This window comes from Ostrinia furnacalis, unplaced genomic scaffold, assembly GCF_004193835.3.
Source record: "Ostrinia furnacalis isolate ACB-3 unplaced genomic scaffold, ASM419383v2 OfSCF0932, whole genome shotgun sequence".
NCBI classification, from domain to species: Eukaryota; Metazoa; Arthropoda; class Insecta; order Lepidoptera; family Crambidae; genus Ostrinia; species Ostrinia furnacalis.
The window spans coordinates 1,363,170-1,386,621 of NW_021131171.1; the positions used below are offsets into that span (position 1 = coordinate 1,363,170).

Here is a 23,452-nt window from a genome sequence, read left to right on the forward strand (position 1 = left end):
TTATATACTGGTCTACTTTCTGCCCGTGGCTTTGGTAGGTGTTACAGAAAGTTTTTATTTTCAATTCCTACTTTTGTCAACACAGTCCGATGACCCACAGAAATGTCGTCGTGTCGCTTAATATAAATAAGTATGTTGCCTGCATAATAAAATATTTATTCATAATGGTTTATCCACATTTTTCTAAGGTATGTAGAATTCCTTTAACGTTGGTTAGTGAATCATACAAAAAATAATCAAAATTTTATTATTTTTTGTAAAATTAATAATTTTAATTTATTTGTAGATCTTGATCAATAAAATTTTCAAGGAAAAGTTTTCGGCTAAATATGCAAATTATTGAAGTTGTGATCAGATTTGATTAAATAACAGTTTCCAAGGCATTTTGGGAAATCCGGGTAAAATATTGATGCACACTTTTTAATAGATTTATTTCCTTAAAATCGAGGCGTGACAAAAAATTACGATTAGCGTATTGTTACACTTGTTCGTTTAGTACAGGTACTCTGAGTAGTACTGGCAGTTTGCATCAGGCCGCTGTCCCACGCGCAGGTTAAAAAGTTTGCGGCGCATGCGCTGTGGCTGTCCCAAAACCGCGGGAAAGTTTGACAGTTCGTGAGAAAACTTGTGTGGTGTTTTGTGAATACGTAAACAAATGTTCATTCATAGATTCAATAATTAATGTGCGATCTAGTTGTAGAAATGTTTTCTAAACCATGTTTTGCTGACAAATCATTTTCTGGTTAATTTAACCGGCTGAATTTTATTGGATTATTTCGAGATATATTATTAGAAAAGGTGAGTTCAATTGTAAATATTTGCATTTATTAAAAAATTGTATAGGTACTATTGATGGACCTGATTAAAGTTGATTGTAAACTTCCTGTGATTTGTAAGGATTATCACGATTGCGTGATGCAGGACAGTATGCATTTGTCGAGTTTTATCCTATAGACTTAATTGTGATTTATATTTGCCTTAAAATTCTTAGTGTTTTTTTTGTGGCTGCACCTACAATAAGTACTAACTGTTTTCGAGTGTCAAGGTCCAGCTACGTACCAGTAGACATTGTTGGCCAACTGTTTATTTTGATAAAAAACTAATGCTTAATGAAAAACAAGCAGTTGGTTGTTGGTTACGGTTAATTTCGCGTGGAATTGAATTTGTTACAGATTAGACGATTGGTAATATACTCTTCTGTATTGTAAATAAAAATATTTAAGATTCAAGTAATCATGCAGGCATTTTCATGTTGTAACGAAGCTGCGATTAAAATTAATTTTGATCTAAGTACGATCGAAAACTTGCAAACAATGCGTGTCTTTGGGAAAGAAAACCTTTTCAGCTTATTTTTTTATAGCTAAACTTTTTGGTTCCTGAGCAAACTGAGCATACAAAATAATTTAATTAAACAATAAAAAAATAGAAGGTTTTAGCACACATTTTCCGTGTTCAACATCGTCTGTAAAGTTAGTTGGTTACCGATGAAGTTACGCATACTGCTCTCTAAAATCCGCAAATCATCTAAACCTGATAACATAGTAATATACATATTCGAATTTATTTTGCACAAGGCAAGGTTAACAATCCATCAGCAATTTGTAGACATAATGGACAGGTTTAGGATTTATCGAAAAAAATCGATACGCACAAACGTTATCAAAAAATTGGTTGCCACTTCAACTTCGCGACTATAAACATTACATCGGTTATACAATTCGTTACTCAATCAAATGTTTGATAGGTATGTTGATTTATGTACAGGAAGTGCAAACAGGCGTCAACTTAATTGCATTGGGTCATCATCACAAATTGCTTAGCTGACCTTACAGATGAATACAATGGAGAGATCTTATTGCTATAGTCATAAGAATGAAAAGAGTTTGACAAGTTTTTATTTGGAATTACTTCTATGAGTTGTCAACGTACACTGTTAAATACTCAACTCTTTTTTTCACAATGAATGAATCATCATCTTCAGGTGATGTGAATTTTTGTTGGAAGGAAAAAATCATCATTACTTTGCAACGGGGCGTCTAAGCTAGCTCAGTCTGACACCCCGCTGTTTAGTACTAAGTCCCAGTTCGCCTTCTGCGATGAGGGATGTGTACCTATCCAGGATGNGAGTTCGTCCAGTTGCTCCAGGAACTCCACTGGGTCGTTGCATGTGTCAAAACTAATGTTCCATCTTGCCGTTATGCTTTCAGTCTGATCTATGTTGTACGACATGTTTGGTTCTTGGTGCATCTCTGTGTCTTCGAAATCGGTTTCTGACTCACTGTCTTCGGCGGGTTTACTGGCGGACTGGATTGGTTGGCGGGATTGCTTGGTTCTAAGTACTTCTGTGAGGTTCTGTCTCAGTTCTTGTACGGTTCTGTTCTCCGTTTTTATGTTTCTTCTTTTGCACTCGTTCTCAAGTTCTGTCTTCTTGAGTTTGTATATCCAAGATGTCGGTTCTGATTGTAGGGCCCACGTCGATACAATTGTGTCAGTAATGTTCGTTAAGCCGTTACGCCAAAGTCTTTGCGTACAAGTAGTCACTGTTATCACAAAAAGATGCTATTTTTATCTATTTGTCTAATCAATAACTTGTATATCACTATAATTACAAAATAAAACCATAGTAGGTACTTTCTTTCGCCAAGTCGGGGAGCGCAATCAGTCATGAACTGTACAGGTCGTAACCTGCTCACCAACTGCGCTTCGGACAAAATTTGCACGGGAGGTGAAAGAACGCATCCCGCACAATCGTACGATACTCAGCCCATCCACTTCCAATGTAAAACTAATGAGATAATCTCAATTTTGTAACCCGCACAATTGTATTGGAGCGGTCCGAAAGGGCTATGCCAAATTTCATCAAAATCGGTTGCGAGGTTTAAGCGGGAAAGCGTAACAGACAGACAGACAGACAGACAGACAGACAGAGTTACTTTCGCATTTATAATATTTTTTATTTATTTATTTATTTATTTTCACCAACTTAAACTATCTTTACAGGTCAATAGCCTAATGCGATAGCATAAATTATTTTGTAGGCAGGTACACTGTATCTACTTACACTAATTACTTATAACTAACAATAAAAAGTGCGGCTCTTACGAATTCACTCAGAGAACAATTAAACGGGTCTACTACTTGGGTCAATTTCCCAAACACATTTTTTGAGCGGCGTAGCTGAAAATCATATGTTTTTTATGACATAGAACTTTGATTTTTTTTTACACGAAAATATACAGAGGTTCCATTTTGAGGACANCTTATTTCACGGTTGCGTCGTCTGCCTGACCATTTCGCGTACCGGACTATAACAACAACAAGGAAAAAATGCGCTTTTCCAAGTGCCACGGATATTCTTTATTAAAAGGACGACTTCAAAAGAAAAAAACGCGCATACTTAAGTAATCTTTTTTATATTCAAATTTTAAAACGACAAAAAGTGCGAGATTTAAAATTTTTTTGGGGTCACATCGTTTTTACCAACTGCCATGTTTTTGCAACATTTAATTACTAAGTATTTGTAGGGACTGGTAGTAATCGTAGATCCTGCATGAATGTGTTTTTGGAACTTTATTTAGGCACATAATAACAACGTTACCTGGCGTTTTAAAGCTTACATTTTATAATTTTGATATTTTTCTACACATTCTGTACTATGACATTAATATTATTAAACGCAGTCTTTTATATGCCTTTGACAAAAGTATTTTTCCCACAGACAAAAAAATGATGAAGCTCATCGACCCAAAACGGTTTCTGGCCAGCGTGTTCCCCATACTGCAGTGGTCGAGGAGTTACGACGTGCGAAACGGCGTCGGAGACCTAATAGCCGGCATTACTGTGGCGCTGACGCTCATTCCACAGTCCATCGCCTACGCTTCGCTGGCTGGTTTTGAACCGCAGGTATGTGGTAGGGTTAAGTGTCCAATCAATACCGTGAGGTAATATGCGAATATGATGGAACATGATACTATACATTAATTTATATGGTAGGTACTAATATTAGATAGAGACGGTCAGTAGCGGGAGGCTTAATAGTGATAGGAATCAATGCGAGCAAGAAATAGTTCCTAATTCGATCCCTTATTCGCACGATCGCATCTAGGTAGAGAAAAGCCCCCGGCATATGCGTTGTCTAGGTAACAGGGTACACAAGGTACTTCCTTATTTTGAGACCATGTGAACCCATTTACTGTACAAATGACACAATATGACGTAAAGTGGAGTACATGAACTGTTAAATTGTGTTGTTGTTTGGCGCTATTTAGATATTGTGATTTGTGAGCGAAGAGACAAGACATAATATCCTTCCTTCAATCAGTTCGGCAAAATCACCAAAGCCTTTTACCAATACGTGTCGTTTCAGTAAATTTTGGTCGGCATTTTCGGTTTTTCTTATGATCCAATTACAGTAGTAAACAATGGTTTAACCAACCGGCAGTTTTATAGCAAAGCTCACAAACCTGGGGTTTATTCGGGAACCACTGCTTATGTCGTTAAATCCACGGGTAATCGCTAATACGTGTCCAGAATCGGGTCATGATGAGTTGCGATGTACAAACAGATGTCGATTTATTCTAAAATCATAACGACTACATTTTATAATTGGTAGCAAGTTAGTAGAAACTACTCGTAGTTACGCTTGAATTAATTAAGTAGGTACTTATTTTGTTTAAACGCGCTAATATCAGGAACTACTGGTCCGATTTGAAAAAATATTTTTGTGTTGGATGGAGGAAAGCTTTAGGCTATACATATGTATATTATCACGCAACGATCAATAGGAGCAGAACATTAATGAATATATATATTATCACGCAACAATCAATACGAGCAGAACATCAATGAAAAATGTTGCAAGAACAGAAAAAAACAAATGATTTTCACGCGTACCAAGTCGCGGACACAGCACTTAGTTATATTAGGTAACTATCTTCAAACCGATTGACTTGTGGCAGTGAAGCTAATAGAAGATCGATGAGTGACCTTCCAATGTATGCTTAAGCTTTGACGTGCAAACTGGCTTCTGGCTTGATTGAGGAGGTCTGTCGCTAATGACCTGATTCTAATTCATCGATGCTAGGGCTCTACTTTGGGCATAGCAATTAATGGTTCTGAGAAGTTAACTAGGTCACCAAACATCTGAAATGACATGGAAAGTTACATGTGTGTACTCGTATTCGTGAATATTACCTACATATTATACGACATACTAGATACTAGGCACTTTAATAACAGTAGGTTTCTTATTGTGCTACTTAAATTGTAAAACACTAATAAATCTATATACAACGTGTCCCAAAATTCAAGGATAAGCCGGCGCCGCAGGATGGACATAGTCATGACTACTTTAGGAAAAATAAGGAAAAAAATCTATCTCAATTATTTTTAAAGTTACACAATAAATTACGAAATTCTTTAAAATTGACACCCCTTATGATATTTTACATTACCACGACCACTATTTTTCAAATATTTCTGTTTTTTTGTTTGTATCGGCAACTAAAGTAGTGCTGCTGTCCACCCCAACTCTTAAACCCCCCAGAATCCTTGCAGTTTTTACACAAAAATTAATCAAAATATGTTATTTCCTTAAAATTTTGAACGATTTTTACTTTCACTCCACTTTGACTCATCGTTTTGTAAAAAAAAAGTATGAACACTACTGCTGCAAGTTTTTTATAAAGTTGACGCAACTATCCAAGATTCCAAAATGGTATAATACTCTAAGAAACCTAGTCGCAAAAAAGATATGCGTACCATTTTTACAAGCACTTCGCTTGTTAGTTTGTATGGGATAAATCATGCAACTGAATTTAAAACCAGTTCTCCTCAACCGATTGGGCTGAAATTTGGTATACTTATGTAAGTACGATGAAAATGCAATATTATGGTACCATTGAGCTGAATGGAGACTGGAGGTGGCCATAGGAACTTCTAAACGAAACGGCGGAATTGCATCTAGTTTGGGTTCGTTGGATTTGTCTTTTCGAGCATTTAGTGCTAGATGATGTCCAGGGTCCTGATGATGAAGTCAATTATAATTTTCAAACGAAGTCAAGCTTATTTTTTTTTAAAGTTTTTTTTTATTAAAACTTTATTTTAAACTTTTTAGTTGTTTCTCGATCTCATGGCCCAAGTGCTCGGGAAGACAAATCCAACGAACCCAAACTCGATAAGCTTCCGCCGTTCCGTTTAGGAGTTCCTATGGCCAGCTCATGCCACCTCTTGACTTCATCATCAGGACCCTGGACATCATCTAGTACTAAAGTGCTCGAAAAGACAAGTCCAACGAACCCAAACTAGATGCAATTCCGCCGTTTCGTTAAGAGTTCCTATGGCCACTTCCAGACTCCATCCAGCTCAATGGTACCATAATATTGCATTGTCATCGTACTTACACAAGTATACCAAATTTCAGCTCAATTGGTTAAGGAGAACTGGTTTTAAATTCAGTTGCAAGATTTATCCCATACTAACTAACAAGCGAAGTGCTTGTAAAAATGGTACGCATATCTTTTTTGCGACTAGCTTTCTTAGAGTATTATACCATTTTGAAATCTTGGATAGTTGCGTCAACTTTATAAACAACTTGCCGCAGTAGTATTCATACTTTTTTTTTACAAAACGATGAGTCAAAGTGGAGTGAAAGTAAAAATCGTTCAAAATTTTAAGGAAATAACATATTTTGATTAACTATTGTGTAAAAACTGCAAGGATTCTGGGAGTTTTAAGAGTTGGGGTGAACAGCAGCACTACTTAAGTTGCCGATATAAACAGAAAAACAGGAATATTCGAAAAATTGTGGTCGTGGTAATGTTAAATATCATAAGGGGTGTCAATTTTCTTCGAATTACATAATTTATTGTGTAAGTTAAAAAATAATTGAGATAGATTTTTTTCCTTATTTTTCCTAAAGTAGTCATGACTATGTCCATCCTGTGGCGTCGGCTTATCCTTGAATTTTGGGACACGTTGTATATAAAAGAAAGTCGTGTTAGTTACACCACTTATAACTCAAGAACGGCTGAACCGATTTAGCTGAAAATTGTCAGGGAGGTAGCTTAGAGCCAGGAGAAGGACATAGGATACTTTTTATCCCGTTCGAAATTTAAAAAAAGTCTGCTTATTTATTGCCATTAAGGCGGAACAAAGTTCGCCGGGTCAGCTAGTACTTAATAAATAGTAGGCTTAACCCAAATGTTTATTAGTACTATGAATTATTGTCTTGAAGCTTGTGTGCACGAAGTGATCCTAAGACTGCCTAATAGGTATTTATAAATTCTTTATCCTTTTTTGACCTATCACCTTATTCACCATAGATTAATTAGCCTACATAGATAATCTTCATACAAACGCTTCGTCAAAAGTGAGGCAAAAATTCGTATGTCTTTACTGTCAAATCGTAGTTGAAATGTTTAAATTATGGCGATTTTTTCGAAATTCAGAGGTTTTTATCCATATTTATTTAAAATAAAATGTATTTTTTGTTATTTAATAATTATTTCATAAGACATTTAATTAAAACAAAAAAGTTTAAATTTTCAAGTGGACTAGAATGGTCTACTAAAATTTGCCTCGGTTTTCATGCGCTTACTATCTATCTAGGTTTATTAATATGTCTATCACCCTTTTCTAAAACACCTATGTTACCTACTAATAAACATAAATAAATCATGACATTAGTTTAGATATTGTGATACATGTATGTAAATGAAATCATCTCCAAACCACTCGTGAGCTAATACAAATCTAATAATAGTTACGTAGATACCTCCGGCATAATAATATTGTTAAGTAATATTCGATGGGAACATCACTAACCAATATCCCTGATCCACATTATTATTGAATTAAGTTCCGTTTGATTACACTAACACATTTAATATTAGTATTAGTATTGGTATTGGTGGATGGGAATTTAAGGAGTTTCATAAACATACAGTTCGGCGGATATTGTGTTTGTTATCGAAATACAAATGTTTGTGTTATGCCCGGTTGGTTGCGGCATACCTATTACTCGTATTATTCGAACCTTTCAATCCGACACAGTATGGTTAATGTGCATTCCAATTAAATTGTTGAATAGTGGCAGTCCTTTTGTGATACCTATTAAATTATGGGGCGAGATTTGTGTATAAAGCAATAAAGGTTTTATGACTTTTACTAAAGGCACTTAAATCTTTAGCCAGTAAATGTTTTATAGCTTTTAGAAAATTGTCTTGTGCTTATCGTTCGTTCGTTCGTTTCAGCCAAATGACGTCCACTGCTGGACAAAGGCCTCCTCCAAGGCTTTCCACAATGCACGGTCCTGCGCTGCCCGCATCCAAGCTCTTCCCGCGACCTTTACGAGATCGTCGGTCCACCTAGTAGGAGGCCTGCCCACGCTACGTCTTCCAGCCCGTGGTCGCCACTCGAGAACTTTTCTGCCCCAACGGCCATCGTCTCTACGAGCTATGTGCCCCGCCCACTGCCACTTGGTTTTAGCAATTCTGCGAGCTATGTCGGTCACTTAAATATGTTGGTTCTCCTGCGGATCTCCTCATTTCTGATTCGATCACGCAGGGAAACTCCAAGCATGGCCCGCTCCATCGCCCTTTGGGTGACCTTGAGCCTTCTTATGAGGCCCATAGTAAGCGTCCACGTTTCGGATCCATAAATCAACACTGGCAGCACACACTGCTCGAAGACTTTTGTCTTGAGACACTGCGGTATTTCGGACGTGAGTATATTGCGTAGCTTCCCGAACGCTGCCCAGCCGAGTTGGATTCGACGATTGACCTCTTTCTCGAAGTTGGCCGAAGTTATATCGAAGTGTTAAAAAGTTTATACAAAAACTTGTGCTTATGTCAGTCACTAATTAATCTGAAACCCTCTATCGCCTCTGTAAGCCACCTCTGTGGTCTAGTGATCCTGACAGGCGCGGATCCACCGTTGTGGGCACTGTGGGCATGCCCACAACCCTAATTTGCTTGTTTTAATTATGATCTATTGATAAGATCGATAGGCATGTATGTATGTCCGGGCATGTAGTGATCCAACTCTCTCTTTGCTAATTTTTGGTGGCTGTGCCCACAACCTTTTTTGAGGGCTGGATCCGCGCCTGGATCCTGAGAGGTCCCGGGTTCGATTCTCAGTGGGAGCAAAAATTTCTGCTCGGTTATGTTAGAGATAGAGCTTGCTTCTAATAATTTCTATCTATTCTATAGGTACTTATAATAAATCTGTAGAGAGGTCAATTCTGTACATGAAATATATTTTCAAAATAACTATCAGGGGGTGATTAGTGATCGATACTGATGCCAAAAATGCAATCAGTAAAATTTTTGTCTGTCTGTCTGTCTGTCTGTCTGTATGTTCCTTATAGAAACAAAAACCACTTGACGGATTTTAACGAAACTTGGTACAATTATTCTTCATACTCCTGGGCAGGTTATAGGATACTTAGGAATTCCCACGGGAACGGGAATTAGCGGGAAAATCCTTTTGTACGAAAAATCTAAACCGCTTAAGTTAGACGTTTGAAATTTGGCATGCAGGTACCTTAGTAAACTTAAAGCTTAGTTACAACAGGATATTGCAAAATTCCCATGGGAACGGGAGTTAGTGGGAAAAAACATTTGTATGAAAAAATCTAAACCGCGTAAGATATACTCTTGAAATTTGGCATGCAGGTACCTTAGTAAACTTAAAGCTTAGTTGCAACAGGATATTGCAAAATTCCCACGGGAACGGGAGTTAGCAGGAAAAAACATTTGTATGAAAAAATCTAAACCGCGTAAGATAGACTCTTGAAATTTGGCATGCAGGTACCTTAGTAAACTTAAAGCTTAGTTACAACAGGATATTGCAAAAATCTCACGGGAATGGGAGTTAGCGGGAAAAAACATTTGTATAAAAAAATCTGAACCGCGTAAGATAGATGAAGGGGGGGTAAAACGAGATCCACGCGCACGAAGTCGCGGGCGGCCGCTAGTCAACAATATTAAGATTATTTAAGAACATTGTTGTGTGTGTGAGATGCAGGCCAAGAGCTTTCTCTGTTGTAGATACAAAAAAATACGCCCCAAAACTCGACGATAAACTAGCTCGTAGATATCAGAACACAAAATACCGATTGTTAAACAAACACGCACCTATTATTGCCGTAGGCGGGCCCGTCTTCCCGGAAACCATTCATACGAGGCGCTTTCGTCTCGTTAACGTAAATGTGTTCGTTTCCATTCCGCTGTTGTGGTGATTCTATGTAGGTACTGTTGATTTATTCAATTCAGTCAGACAAGTTTCTTTAGAAGTTAATACAATATTTTTTTCTTTGTGGATACAAATTGGGTAAATTAAAAGCGAAAGTTCACTCACTCACTCACTCATCACGAAATCTCAGAAACTACAAGTGCTAGGAGTCTCAAATTTTGCATGGTGGTTTCTTTTAGAACATACATAGGTGCTCATCAAGACGGGATTTTGCAAAATTCAACCTCTAACGCGGTAAAAAAGGTCCACGCGCACGAAGTCGCGGGGGGCCGCTAGTATTGTTATAAGAATTACTGAAATAAGTCAATACCTACATGCCGAAATTTCATTTATTTTTTCAATCAAAACAAGGTAATTTTCTACCAATATTCTGGTAAATGAAATTCCAACTACTTCTATCATCCTGTTGATATCACGACACTTCGTACCTATGTCTCTGGGGTCTCGGAACTTTATTGGCAAGTTTGATTAGTGGTTATCGTTGTTGATCTTAGTTTAGTTCCTTACTTCCTACACAGAGAAAGAAGAAAAATTAATAATTGAGTAGTTGACACCTCTAATAAAAGCGATTGTCTCTGAGATTTCGATTTCGAGAGAAATAAAGAATTACTAATTTCAGATATCATTAATATCAGTAAGATTCAGAAGACTCTTCTGCTTAACCGTTATGCTTAAAAATATTGCATATTTTAAAATAATAATATGTAACTTACACCAATTTAAAATACTACCTACTTTCAAAAAGCTACGATTGAAAGGAACTCATATAATTCCTAGGAATTAGTTCCATAGATTTCTCGACTCCAGATTGCAACCGCAGTGAAAAATGAAATCCTTTGTGGAGATTTGACTCATCGTTAATTTTAAAGTTTCATTTTCGTTTTATAAATAATTCACTTTTGATAAATTTTACGTGGTCATTAAATTCAAAGTATGATTATTATTTCAGTTCTTTGCTTGGTTACTAGACCGTACTAAGTTACCTATTTATTAAGCATACTTACAAAAAATATGTTTAGAAACATACTTATTGAAACGTTAACTACCCTAGGAGTAATTGATTTCCTACGTGTGAGTGAGTATATTATTGTCTTGTACTCATAATTTGTTTCGACTGATATTTCAGATTGTGAAATATATTTTTATATTAAACAATGCTTACTATAATTAAAACCTTGAGTACCTAGGTCCATAAATGCAAGGCAATTGACCTAGAGATAAGAAGTCTTAACGTTATCCTTGTTCCTGTCCTGTTCAAAGACGCTTGTTCAATATAGGTGTCTTGTTGACTCTAATATTGACACGTGTTTAATAATTTATATCAATTAAATGTTGTATCTCATCATGCTAGGTATTTATTGGTAGAAGCAGACGTATTGGTAGGTACATCATAAAATATGATGTACGCAACTAACCAAGTTATCAATTGAGTTGCATCATAGAGTCTATTAAAAGTAGAGTTTTATTTTTTAAGTTCACATGTATAAACTCATGCTGTTTGTTTCCTTAATAAAGAAAAATAAAAATAAAATAAAATAAAAATCTATAGGTACTTTATAAAAACATTCGGATTAATCAATAATTCTTTTCAGGATCGCGGTTACTACCATGTATTACAATACTTATGCCCGTATTAACATACGATGCTTGCTTAAGTGAAGCAGCAAATCGAACGCACAGCGTTGAATAGAGCTCTGTGATTGGTTCGTGTTCGTGTGTCACCCTGTGCGTCCACGCGCACTGTGAGACCTCATACTAACGATTGTGAATACGGGTGTTAGTTTCATCTATAAATACTGCACTTTATCTTTTTTAATTCCATAATTATTTGCATTCTAGTTGTAAAACATAAGATAATATTTGTTCAGCGGTTTGTTAATAAGATCATATTCATATTTGTTAACCAAATAACATGCAAGTGAGTGTGCTCTCGATAAATTGATAACATCCTTTTCTTTATTATTGTCATAATGAGGTCGAGACAGTGTCATTGCAGTGTAGGTACGAGTATTTCATCAATAGCCAGTCATAAACTATATGAAGTTGGAGTTAAAATTATGCAAAAAATATCTCATAAGTAGGATAATGAACCCATTATCCGACGCACACGCTGTAGATCAAAATCGTAAAATCTGCATATTTGGCAGAGAAGTTTACCATACACTTTTATGGGCAGTGAGACTAATGCATTGAAAATAAATGTAAAAGACTCTCATGAAAGGGCACTAGACTGGATGCAGTTGATCTTTAGTTCTTGTGTACATTTAATACTATTGTTTTTATCAGTTACTGAAGGCTAAAGGACAATAAGGATAAAACGCTTCATACTGCTATATAAATAAAATAAAGTAACTTTATTAAGGTCGTTTTATATTATTGAACTTTCCTTTAAAGGATGCACAACCTTATGTGGGAGATGGACCTTGAAATATCCAAAAATTATGTCACACATTATTTAACTGTATACAGGGTGGAAACGATAAGTGATCTCACTCGATTATTTCTAAACTATACAAGATATCGAAAAACTGATTACTGATCCTGAAAGTGCTTCACGAGCTCTTTCAAACGATATCAGTAATAGGTTACAGAATTAACTGGATCTATCTGAAAATTCAATGTTTTCAGCCTCCATACTAAATGTATGCCACTATGCCAGCCACATAATATTATAAGTATTTTTTATTTTATTTTAATTAATAAACACTTAAAATTAACTCGTAAATTGCATTCTAATATAAAATTATTAATGGAAAACATTGGTTTTAGGCTTAACTTGCTATAATATTATCAAAACCTGAGTGCCATGACTGTGGCAGTACTAAATGTATGGAAGCTGGAAACATTGAATTTTCGAATAATTCCAGTTTATTTTATAACTTATTATTGATACCGTTGAATAGAGCTCGTGAAGCACTTTCAGAACCAGTTTTTAGATATCTTGTATAGTTTTTAATATTATGTGGTTTTACTAAATGTATGGAGGCTGGAAAAATTGAATTTTCCGATAGATCCCGTTTATTTTGTAACCTATTATTGGTACCGTTGGATAGAGCTCGTGAAGCACTCACATCAGTAATCAGTATTTGGATATCTTGTATAGTTTAGAAATAATCGAGTGAGATCACTTATCGTTTCCACCCTGTATAGCCCGCAACTTCGTACGCGTGGATCCCGTTTTACCCCCTTAGGGGTGGAGTTTCGTAAAATCCGTTCTTAGTGAGCACCTACGTTCTAAAAGGAACCCCCATGAAAAATTTGAGACTCCTAGCACTTGTAGTTTCTGAGATTTCGTGCTGAGTGAGTCAGTCAATCAGTGATCTTTTATAAATATAGATAATACCTATCCACGTAAGCCAAATAATAAGTTTCCTTGTAGCCATACTTTAAATACTAGAGTTCATGCCAATGATATTTGCTTCCGGCGGGGTTCGAACCTGTGATTGCATTCCACAGCTGTCGTTGTATTCTGTTTGAAGTAGGCAAACCATCAGCAAATCAATAGGATCGTTAGAATAGAGTCAAGCTATACTAACTTTGGACATACAAATTAAATGATCGGAAAGTCATTTTTGTTTCTGAGTAGACTACCAAAGTTTGCTCGTGCTGGTGCAGTTATGCAAAAAATAAGATAAAAACTCCAAAACGACGTCGATTGCAATTGAGTTGGAAAACTTGTATTCCCGGTGCTATCAAAACATGAACAACGGCTGCATAACAATTTCAGACGTCGCGTCGATTGCGAGCGATTGGCCAGTGGCACTGTTCGGGCAGCTTTGCTTTTAATATTTCTATTGAATTGCTACTGGCATTGTTAAAAATATTTTGAAACGCATTTCATGGGACAAAAAGCAGTATTTATGTACCTACGAGCCCGCTGTTCCATAGTAATAGTATTCGGAATTGGAATAGACAGTTTAAAAGAAGAAATTAAAGAATAGATATCGGTTGAGACCTAGAAGCGAAAATGTTAGTACAAAATCACGTAAAATAGTCCTTCTGTAGTAATAATTATTATAAATTAATAATTGCAAAGTTTATTTTAAAGTCTATTAGTTAATATTAAATATTAATTTCACTTCGTTATCCTAAAATAGAGCAGATTTAATTCACCAAAGCACGAAATTCAGCGTTTATCTCACTATTGGAGGCAAAATTAGATATTTCACCGTTAAATTTAACGTTGCAAACAATTTCAAATCATGTGCATTTAATTGTAAAATGGTTTTATGCGTGCATCGTGGGTGATTAACGTTGAGCTCAGTTTAGTAGATGCGTGGTAATTATGATGTTCAAATTAGATGGGATTTGATGAAAACTATTTCAATCAAAGCTTCACCAAACTAATTACTTGGCTCTTATGTAGGGACCATTTAACCAGGATGAAATAATTTTCTCGATGATTAACCCAACCTACACAAATAATTACATATTAAGAATAATATGCGTAAATATTACGAAATATCCGATGAATATCTAAATTAAGCGAACAAACGAAACATAAATGCATTTAACGAATGAAACGAGAAACAAAATCCCGCATATCGAATGCGTCATTAACAATCGGAAACGTAATATTTTGTCTTCATATGACAAGAAAACGTTGGAATCTTAAGTTACTGATTTATGTTCAGTTGAAATATTTACTCCAATATCGCAGAAAGCTCTTCTAAAATGAGGTCAGACATTCGCCGCCGTTTCATTTCAAGTAAGTAGAATGATTCAATTATCTCGGAGTTAGTATTTGGCATGTTTGCGGAGCATGTGTAGTTATTTAAGCCTGAGAGGCGGTATTGAAACGCAATTTGCCTCGACATTTTGATTACATTTCAGAAATCGTGATCACGGTATGACAGATGTTTTGCGGAATATAAATTACCCTCTGTTTGGAGAAAACAGTACACAATAATGTATTATGTCATTGGAATAGTACCCTGTTATTTATTGACAACGCTTATATCGTTACAGTCTTTCACAATGTAATTTTACGCTTGACAATTGACAGATGAATGCCATTGTTTTCAATACATTCATGTTATGAGATAAGTAATTAAACAAATATAAATACAATCAATTAGCGTTTATATAGCTCACTATTTGGTGGACTATACTTAATGCTATTACATTTATTTAGAATTTGAAATCAGTGATCTTTAATCAATCCTTACGAAGACTCTACCTTGACGTGTAAATAACTTCGAAAACCTCTTTTGTTTTGCAGTAAAATAAAGTAAATATAGGTACTTTATCATTAGCAAGACTTTTATCTTCGTTAATTTATTTAATAACCGATTAGCGATTTGCAATTAGATATTTTTAGGTGTATTCCAACAATGTTCTTAAATTATCAAAATTACTCTTACATTAAAATTATTTATTTGCATTTATATTTATACAATTTTGATAGACTTTTTACTAATAGAGGCCAAGTGCGAATAAAAAGTCTCGTATCATACAGCAACATTAATTAATTTTCAGAACAACTAAGAATTAAAAAAAAATCTCTTCCAGTATGGCTTATACGCGTCGCTCCTCGGAGGCTTCATATACGCTGTAATGGGCACATGCCCTCAAATCAATATTGGGCCAACTGCGCTGCTGTCCCTGCTGACCTTCACGTATACCAGCGGGACGAATCCGGACTTCGCCATCTTGCTGTGCTTTATCAGCGGCATTGTTCAGCTGGCTGCTGGCATCGCACAATGCGGTAAGACTGATTTAATATGTTAATTTAGCCATTTAATATGTTAATTTTTAAATTGTAGTGTACCTTAAATTCAAATTCGTTTATAAATATGACATGACTAAGTATATAAGTCAATAATACGCCCGAAGCAGCAGTAAAATACATATCGAAAATTTTTTACAGACATTCAATTTCATTCATTCGGTTTCAGTAGATATCCCAAAATATTTCACCTTGCAATCAAAAACAGGCAGGTCTATATGCACATTAAGCAAACACACTCACACAGACAATGTTATTATTATGTTTTCAAAATTGCTAAAGTCTTATTGGCTCATAGTTTACTTGTTACCTGATTTTTTTCCTATTTTCCGCTAAAGAAAATAGCATACCAAACTCGATTGCTGAGCTAGACAACAAAAATTATAATCTCACGTACATGATTGATAGATACGAGTAAGTAAGCCGTCGACAATGTTTTTATGGACCATTTGTTTTTGTCGCCTACTCCGTAAAACTAGAAAAAATAAAATAACCCTCTGGACTCTGAGCGAGATCATTTCTCATTAGTTTTCACGTATTACAGGGCAGTTTAGTTGACACTGATAGTTCTTCAACTACCGTTTCAACTCCAACCAACTTCTATTGATTTGAAAGCTACTAAAAACTAATTTAATAACGATATTTTTTCTCCCTCCAGGTTTCCTAGTAGAATTCGTGTCACTACCAGTAGTGTCTGGGTTCACCTCAGCCGCCGCTGTCACCATCGCGTCATCCCAGCTGAAGGGTCTACTAGGCCTGAAGTTCCCATCGGAGTCTTTCATCGATACCTGGGCTGCCGTGTTCAAAAACATCGGCCAGTGTAGACTGCCAGATACGCTGCTCAGCTTGGCCTGTTGTATCGTGCTGTTTGGGATGAAGGTAAGGATGTTATTTGTACTTTTTTATTTCAAGTTGAGAAGGCTTGATTAAGTGAAAGCAACAATGGTGTCGATGTCGGGTCAGATCCGAGGAATGCGGGTTCGAACCCACTCGTAACACAAGCATATTTAGGTTACCAACAGGGGTTAACGGGGACTATTAGCGAATCTTTTAAAAATCGTATTGGTGTAGCTGAATAAGCCATTAATAGCCCTTTATGGTTTATGACTTCAAGAGAAAAAATGTCTGGACAATGAATGAGTTTTTAAGTAACATCTGAATTGATGTATTATTTTTGATTGTGAAATACTTTTAACAAATATTTGTAAGGAGACGGACGTCATGATTGCTTGTTGTTCATAAACCACATTTACTTGAACAATGGAGTTTTAGCAGTTCATTATTAGTATGTCAGTGTACAGTGGTGTCATTCACCTTTTTCTTGTCCTGGAATTCATATGTAATTTCGCATTTTTACTTTTTTGGCGTTTTGTAACTCAAAGAGGTAGAGGGGACTGGATAAACCGGTAACTTTGTTGATTGGATTTCAAAATATCGTTTCTTCAGACTAAGGCATTTATGATATGATTATTTTTTAAATATCTGCATGAAACAAAGCGTCCATTTAAGTACAACCAACTCTAAATATTCAAATATTATTTTCTAGACTCTATTTTCTTTTTTGCTATAACACGTTTTATGGCTTAATAAAAAAAACATTTGTTTATTTCTGTAAATGCCTAGTTAAGTTTAGTAGAGTCTTGAACTAACATTATGATATCATTATTGATCATGTCTTTCGGCCAGTTAACCCGTAAACAGCAAGAAACTTGCTCTATTCTGTGACTGAGGTAGCATTCGTAACTTTGTAGCACGTTGAATTACGCGATGCTTAGAGGTTCACCGGAGATATTATAATAGTCATTACACAAATGAGCTTGTTAAACAGTATGGGATTTCAAATACCTACGTTACAATAATACCTCAATGTGCCATTAAGTAAGTCAAAAGTCTCCGTCAATTCTAATAGCTCCTAGGTACCTGTTTGTACGAATACATAATTTGGGGGTTGACTAATAATCTCTTGGATGTGTGGTGGTTGTAATTCGATCAATAAATTATATTGATGTCAGGTTGCTTTGAGTTTAGCTTTACAATCAAAATACGACATTTTGTGTAGGTTACTGAAATTGGAGTGAATGAATTAGACTCCATAGTGCTCCTCATAATAATATCATTCATGTTTATGCTTTGCGCGAGTTAATTGGTTGAAACACACTTATTAATATTATTTTTTACCTACATAATTGCTTTGTTGTTATAAAAGTGAAGATAATATTGTTCATGGCAAGGACATATCGTGGGAAATCTTTTTATTTATACGCATCATTTGAAATTCTCAAACTTTTGCACTAATTTACATATACGAGTGTAACGTATTCAAATGAAAAATACGGAATGGTCTGGTAATTCGACAATTATCTGTGCGCTCTACATTTCCAAATACAATTTGAATATTTTACATTTCAGCTCCGTACAATTCCTCATCACACGTAATGGTTATGCAAGAGAAACGGTGGAACGTAGTACATCGTAAGGGATTCTCTTACACGCCTATACGTGACGCGAGTAATTGACGGCTAGGTACGAGGATTTCGGGGCTAAACAGGGATCTAGGTAACCTACTTGTCGGTGGGCCTTACCTAGGCACAGCCTGAATAGAACAAACACCGAAAGAATTTTGAATATTTCAAAAGAATTTGTCAGATAAAGATGTTCATCATTTTGATATAAATATTTTTATCAGATTGATCTGCTTAGATTTGGATTCAGTGATGGTGCTGAGATGACATGTCATTTTTAAAGAGGATTATGTTTAGATAAACACAAGGTTCTCCTATCTGATAAGCCGGTCATTCCCATATGCGCGAGATAAATCGCAAAGTTTAAAAATAGCGTATTATTGTTTTTATAATCTGTCAGAGTGAATGGAATGAAAGGTCAAGAGTTTTCCGGCTTTCTTGACAAATGATAATGCCCTACTTGTGATGAGTGATTTGACTTCTGTTTTGTTGATAGCACACAGCTAGAGTAGCGTGGCATAGCGTCAATGGCGTCGTGACCTTTTCATTACTGTCTAGCTAGTACGACGTCGTTTTGTCGAAAATTCGAATATGACGGGTCAATTTCGTATTCCGGACATTGCAATGTCAAGAAATATTTCCCATCCTCGGAGACCAACTATTAAAAAAAAACGAATTAGTCCCTTCGTTCGTGATCTTAGCAACACACACAGCGATTCATTTCCACTAACATATTAAACATATCATTTATGAAGTACATAATTCACGAAAATACGGTTTTCATAATTGATCATACCTGTGGCCGTAAAAAAGCTTTTTATGACTTAAGTATAAATACAATTTTGTGCTATCTGATTACATTTCGGCTTTGACATAAAGGAATTGCGTAATTTAATGCTGTACCACGTATTATACAAGAATAGAGGACGCGATTAGATGCTGTCTATCGTGCGGAGGTAGGGTAAGCTTTTGTGAATTCGAGCCGAATTGTACGTTGTTTTATGGTAATGAAGGCACTTCCCCGAATGAAACTCTATGCGGCGAATTATTTCAAATTTGGGGTATTTTTAATTTGGTAAGTCGTTTGGGATTAATTGATCGGAAGTGGCTGTATTGTTTTCGTAATACTAAAACGAAAGATGTTGAAAAATAAGACGTCATTATAACATCGCTCAAAAATAACAAATAAGATTTTCCAACAAAACGCAAAGATACTTTTTTTCTGATACAATTTCAGATTTCAGTTTTTTTTATCCATAACGGGGAAGCTCTTGGCCTGCATCTCACCTGATGGAAAGTGATGATCAGATTGATGGTGTAGCGAGCTTCACTGAGAATCCTCAACGACCGAGAAACTGGCTGTCTTACCTCAAACTGCCGGATATTTCAGTGACAGAACTATTATAGGACAATAAACCCAAATAAACATCTTGTGTTCCGTATAAACTTGTTCTTAAATAGATATTGATTCGTGCTTTTGTTCTATTTACGTAGCAGTCGTAATTATAATAGGACCAAACATAGCATTGGCCGGTATCAAAGGCGGAGTGTGCGTACCGAACCGTACGGCTCCGAGTTTGCAAACTTTGTTTCGGAGTAGGGAGTCCATTTGGAAATCAAGAAAGTCCTGACAAAAGCCTCATGTTTAGAGCTGATAAAAATGGGGTACTTGGAAAATGCGTCGGGAATTTGGGTCTGAGCTGATAAAAATGGGGTACTTGGAAAATGCGTCGGGAATTTGGGTCTAGATCTTTATTTAAGGAACATACAATACAATTTTAGTTAGTTACTATAGAAATAGAGTAAGAGTCTATTGATATCGTGCAGCAGCAGAAATAAGCATACACATTTTTTCCTTATGAGTAAAAAAATAGCCAAGTGTGACTTGGGCTTATACACGAAAAGCTCCGAGCATCGTACAATATTAAACACCCTGATCTTTCTATCTATTCAATACTTCTGTAAAGCGAACGCTAACTAACACGTAGGGTAAGTTGTATGGGGCCTCTTTATGTGAGGTTGATATCTAGATATATCCAGAGAAATTAAAACTATTGGTAACCCTATTCCGGAGTAAATAGAGACTAATTGTCTCACTCAGGCCTACCGTTCACGACGCTTTTACCTATATTTGTATTGCCCACCATTGTTTTACTATTGGGAATGGACTCAAGATAACGCCTGTAATCTGTAGAACGTTTGTTTACGTGTTCCTGTTTACATTTCTCTAGTATACGGAAATTGTATACGTACGATAACAATATGACCGTTCTCCTGATGAAATTCTATTAACCTCTTTAAATAAACCATAAACTTTAGGTACATTTTGATGCTTATGATGGAGCTGAGTGTTATGAAAGAAAAGTAAGTAGGTAATAAATAATAATACTTAGTATTCAGTTCATTTTATATAGTTTTCACATTGACAAAGTTATTTCTTTTATTTTCTCTCGTTCTCACAGCTGCAACTCCTGTGTGACCGCCAATAAAAACCAACCAGTGAAGGATAAGTTTGTTAGCTTCCTCTTGGCTACAGCTACTCGTAAGTCATTCTCAAAATTACAAAAATAATGCAGCTACCCATGTTCATTTTAAGCTGATTACAAATAAATTAGTACCACAATCTGCTAAAAGAGATGAACATTCTCCTAATCGTAATGAGCCGTGAACAGTGAAGTGCTAAGTGCGCGCCCACACTCAACGTTACCTGTTGATGTGCAGTGAGCGAGCGTATCTCATGCAATGTTGTGAGGGCGGGCGGCGCCCTAATTATGTTACTGCACACTTCCGCCCGATATTCAGGTGTTTAAGAGTCTAGTGAGAGGGGAATTAATGATTTTCCTCATTGGATTTTTGGTTGTAAACAATAATTTGAGGTGGGGAGGAAAGGAAAATACTGAAAATTGTTTTATTTAACGGAAATAAATAAAATTCTGATATTAACGAATCTTTCTCTAATTGACAACTTCGAAAAACCATAAATAAATACTTTAAAAAGAGTGTTTTATCTTCGACAATCATTAACAATTGCACGCTGCATGTTTCTTACTTGTCACATCAGAGGCAAGTCTTAGAATTTGCCGCTTAAAAGGATTTAGTTATGTTCCAGCCTCCATAGGAGATTTTAGAATCTTTTCGATATCTTGGTTAAGAAAAGTGCTTTTTGTCCAAGCATTTTTGGCAAGTTAGTGCCAAGTTTACTTTAAATTAAAGAGTAGTAATCGGAGAGCATTTTGCTAATTGCTCTACATAATGAAGTGCTTCCTTTTCCCTTTGCATTAAAGTCGTGAAAGTGTTGATAGGTTCGTTTGCCTGCCGACATGCCACTGTATTTTTCTTCGAACATAGATTCATTCTTCTGTTTACTTCGCGTTACAATGTAACATAATTAGGATGGTTCATAAGGAAAACAACCCCGAAAACAAAATGCTTATTCAATTACATTGCTATTATCTCAGCGCGTCTTGTTTCCTTTTTGTTTCGTTGGGCACGCAACAAAAATACCAATCGGCATTTTAATTGAAAGGAGAGTGACGTAAAACAGGTTCACAAAAATATAACCAAACATTCGTGGCTTCAACTTCACCTCGCGTGAACATTGATATAAATTTTTAGAGTTCGTAGTTAGTTTTTTGTCAATTTGTATGGATATTGAATATAAAAAACTAGGCTGAGTTGCACCACCTAACTTTGACTGTAACTATAACGATAACCGGTGCTTTTTGTATGGAGTTTGACATTTTTTTGACGTTTGTTTTTGTAAAGTAAGATTGTGTAACCCAGCCTAACTTTATTAGCAGATTAATAATTTGTAGCCATAATGTTATATAGTTATGTTAGCATTATCAGTATAATGATATGTTTAATTTGTACAATTCTGTTTGTATGAAACCATAAAGAAGGGAAAATAATAACAGAAAGGCACTTAAAAATATAATTAATATAACTTGGAAATACCATGACTTGTTGAACTCTAAAGGGATCGAAGCCAATGCAAATGCTTGCCTAAAATAAACACGAGCAATTATAGATTCAAAGCACGCTTCTGCCGAGTCTATACATTTCTTAGCTCCGATAATTACGTAAATAAATACGCTGCAATTAGCGTATGCTAACATCTTTGAATTTCTTAAAATGAAATTATTTACTCGATGGTAATTGTTCTTGGAACAGGCGATGAAAGATATTCGGCTGAAGGGCGTTGAAGAGGAGAAAGGTCGGCGCAGTTCTGCGATCCTTCAGAAGTGCTTCTGGTTCGCTGGGGTGGCGAGGAATGCGGTGGTGGTCGTCTTCGCGGCGGTGGTTGCGTACTGCGTGTACCAGGATTCGCAAGAACCTTTGATTCTCACTGGTAAGTGTTTATGCTAAGGAAAAAAGCCTCTATACTGTTGTTATTTGGTTGCTTTATTACGTAATACTCGTATAGTGGACAATATTGTAAATTTTCTAAATCATTTTTGTATGCATGCCAATCTTTGATAATATTCTACAAACTGAAATTAATTTCAAAAACTCATTTTTGCTATGCGGGTGTTGAAGTCAATTAACATAGGCATTCGGTTTTCGCTCTAGATAGATATTAGACCAAAAATATTTTCTCTTACGCCAGTATTTTTCATGAGCTTTGTTAGATTATTTTTTCAGCCCATTAATTTAATCCACACTTTCTAGTAGTTTGGATAGGTATATGGTAAAAATAGAAATAACGGCTGCCCGTAGTAATAGATTGTAATGGGCAACAGAGGAATGCGGCTATACTAAACGCACCCGCATCATACCACTTGATAAGACAACGTATTTGACACGAAAATTCGTGAAATTTTTCGAGCTTTCTAAAGGCAGTTTCTAATTTATAAACAATTAAGTAAGCCGAGAACAAAGCCTCCACAGGCGCGATTCACAAGTTAAATTACATTTGTTTTCAAGAAATCCTGATTCAGGTAACATAACTCTCGGGTTACCGCGACCGCAGCCGCACGCTTCACGCGTCGCCCGACGCGTGCTCGTA

General features: G+C 35.9%; 1 protein-coding gene across 2 annotated transcripts in view; it reads left to right on the top strand.

Annotated features, from left to right (window-relative positions):
- The window catches only part of LOC114350625 (sodium-independent sulfate anion transporter), a 54,969-nt gene that overhangs the window by 11,400 nt on the left and 20,117 nt on the right, over window positions 1-23,452 (top strand). Inside the window, exons 1-5 of one of the 2 annotated variants that reach the window (XM_028301489.1) lie at window positions 518-798; window positions 3,719-3,903; window positions 15,766-15,961; window positions 16,641-16,861; window positions 22,618-22,795. In XM_028301489.1, the coding sequence (XP_028157290.1) occupies window positions 3,727-3,903; window positions 15,766-15,961; window positions 16,641-16,861; window positions 22,618-22,795 (772 nt within the window). In that variant the 5' untranslated portion in view covers window positions 518-798; window positions 3,719-3,726. Of the gene's footprint in view, window positions 1-517; window positions 799-3,718; window positions 3,904-15,765; window positions 15,962-16,640; window positions 16,862-22,617; window positions 22,796-23,452 lie in introns of those variants that run through there. The other variant, XM_028301490.1, reaches the window with a different exon arrangement.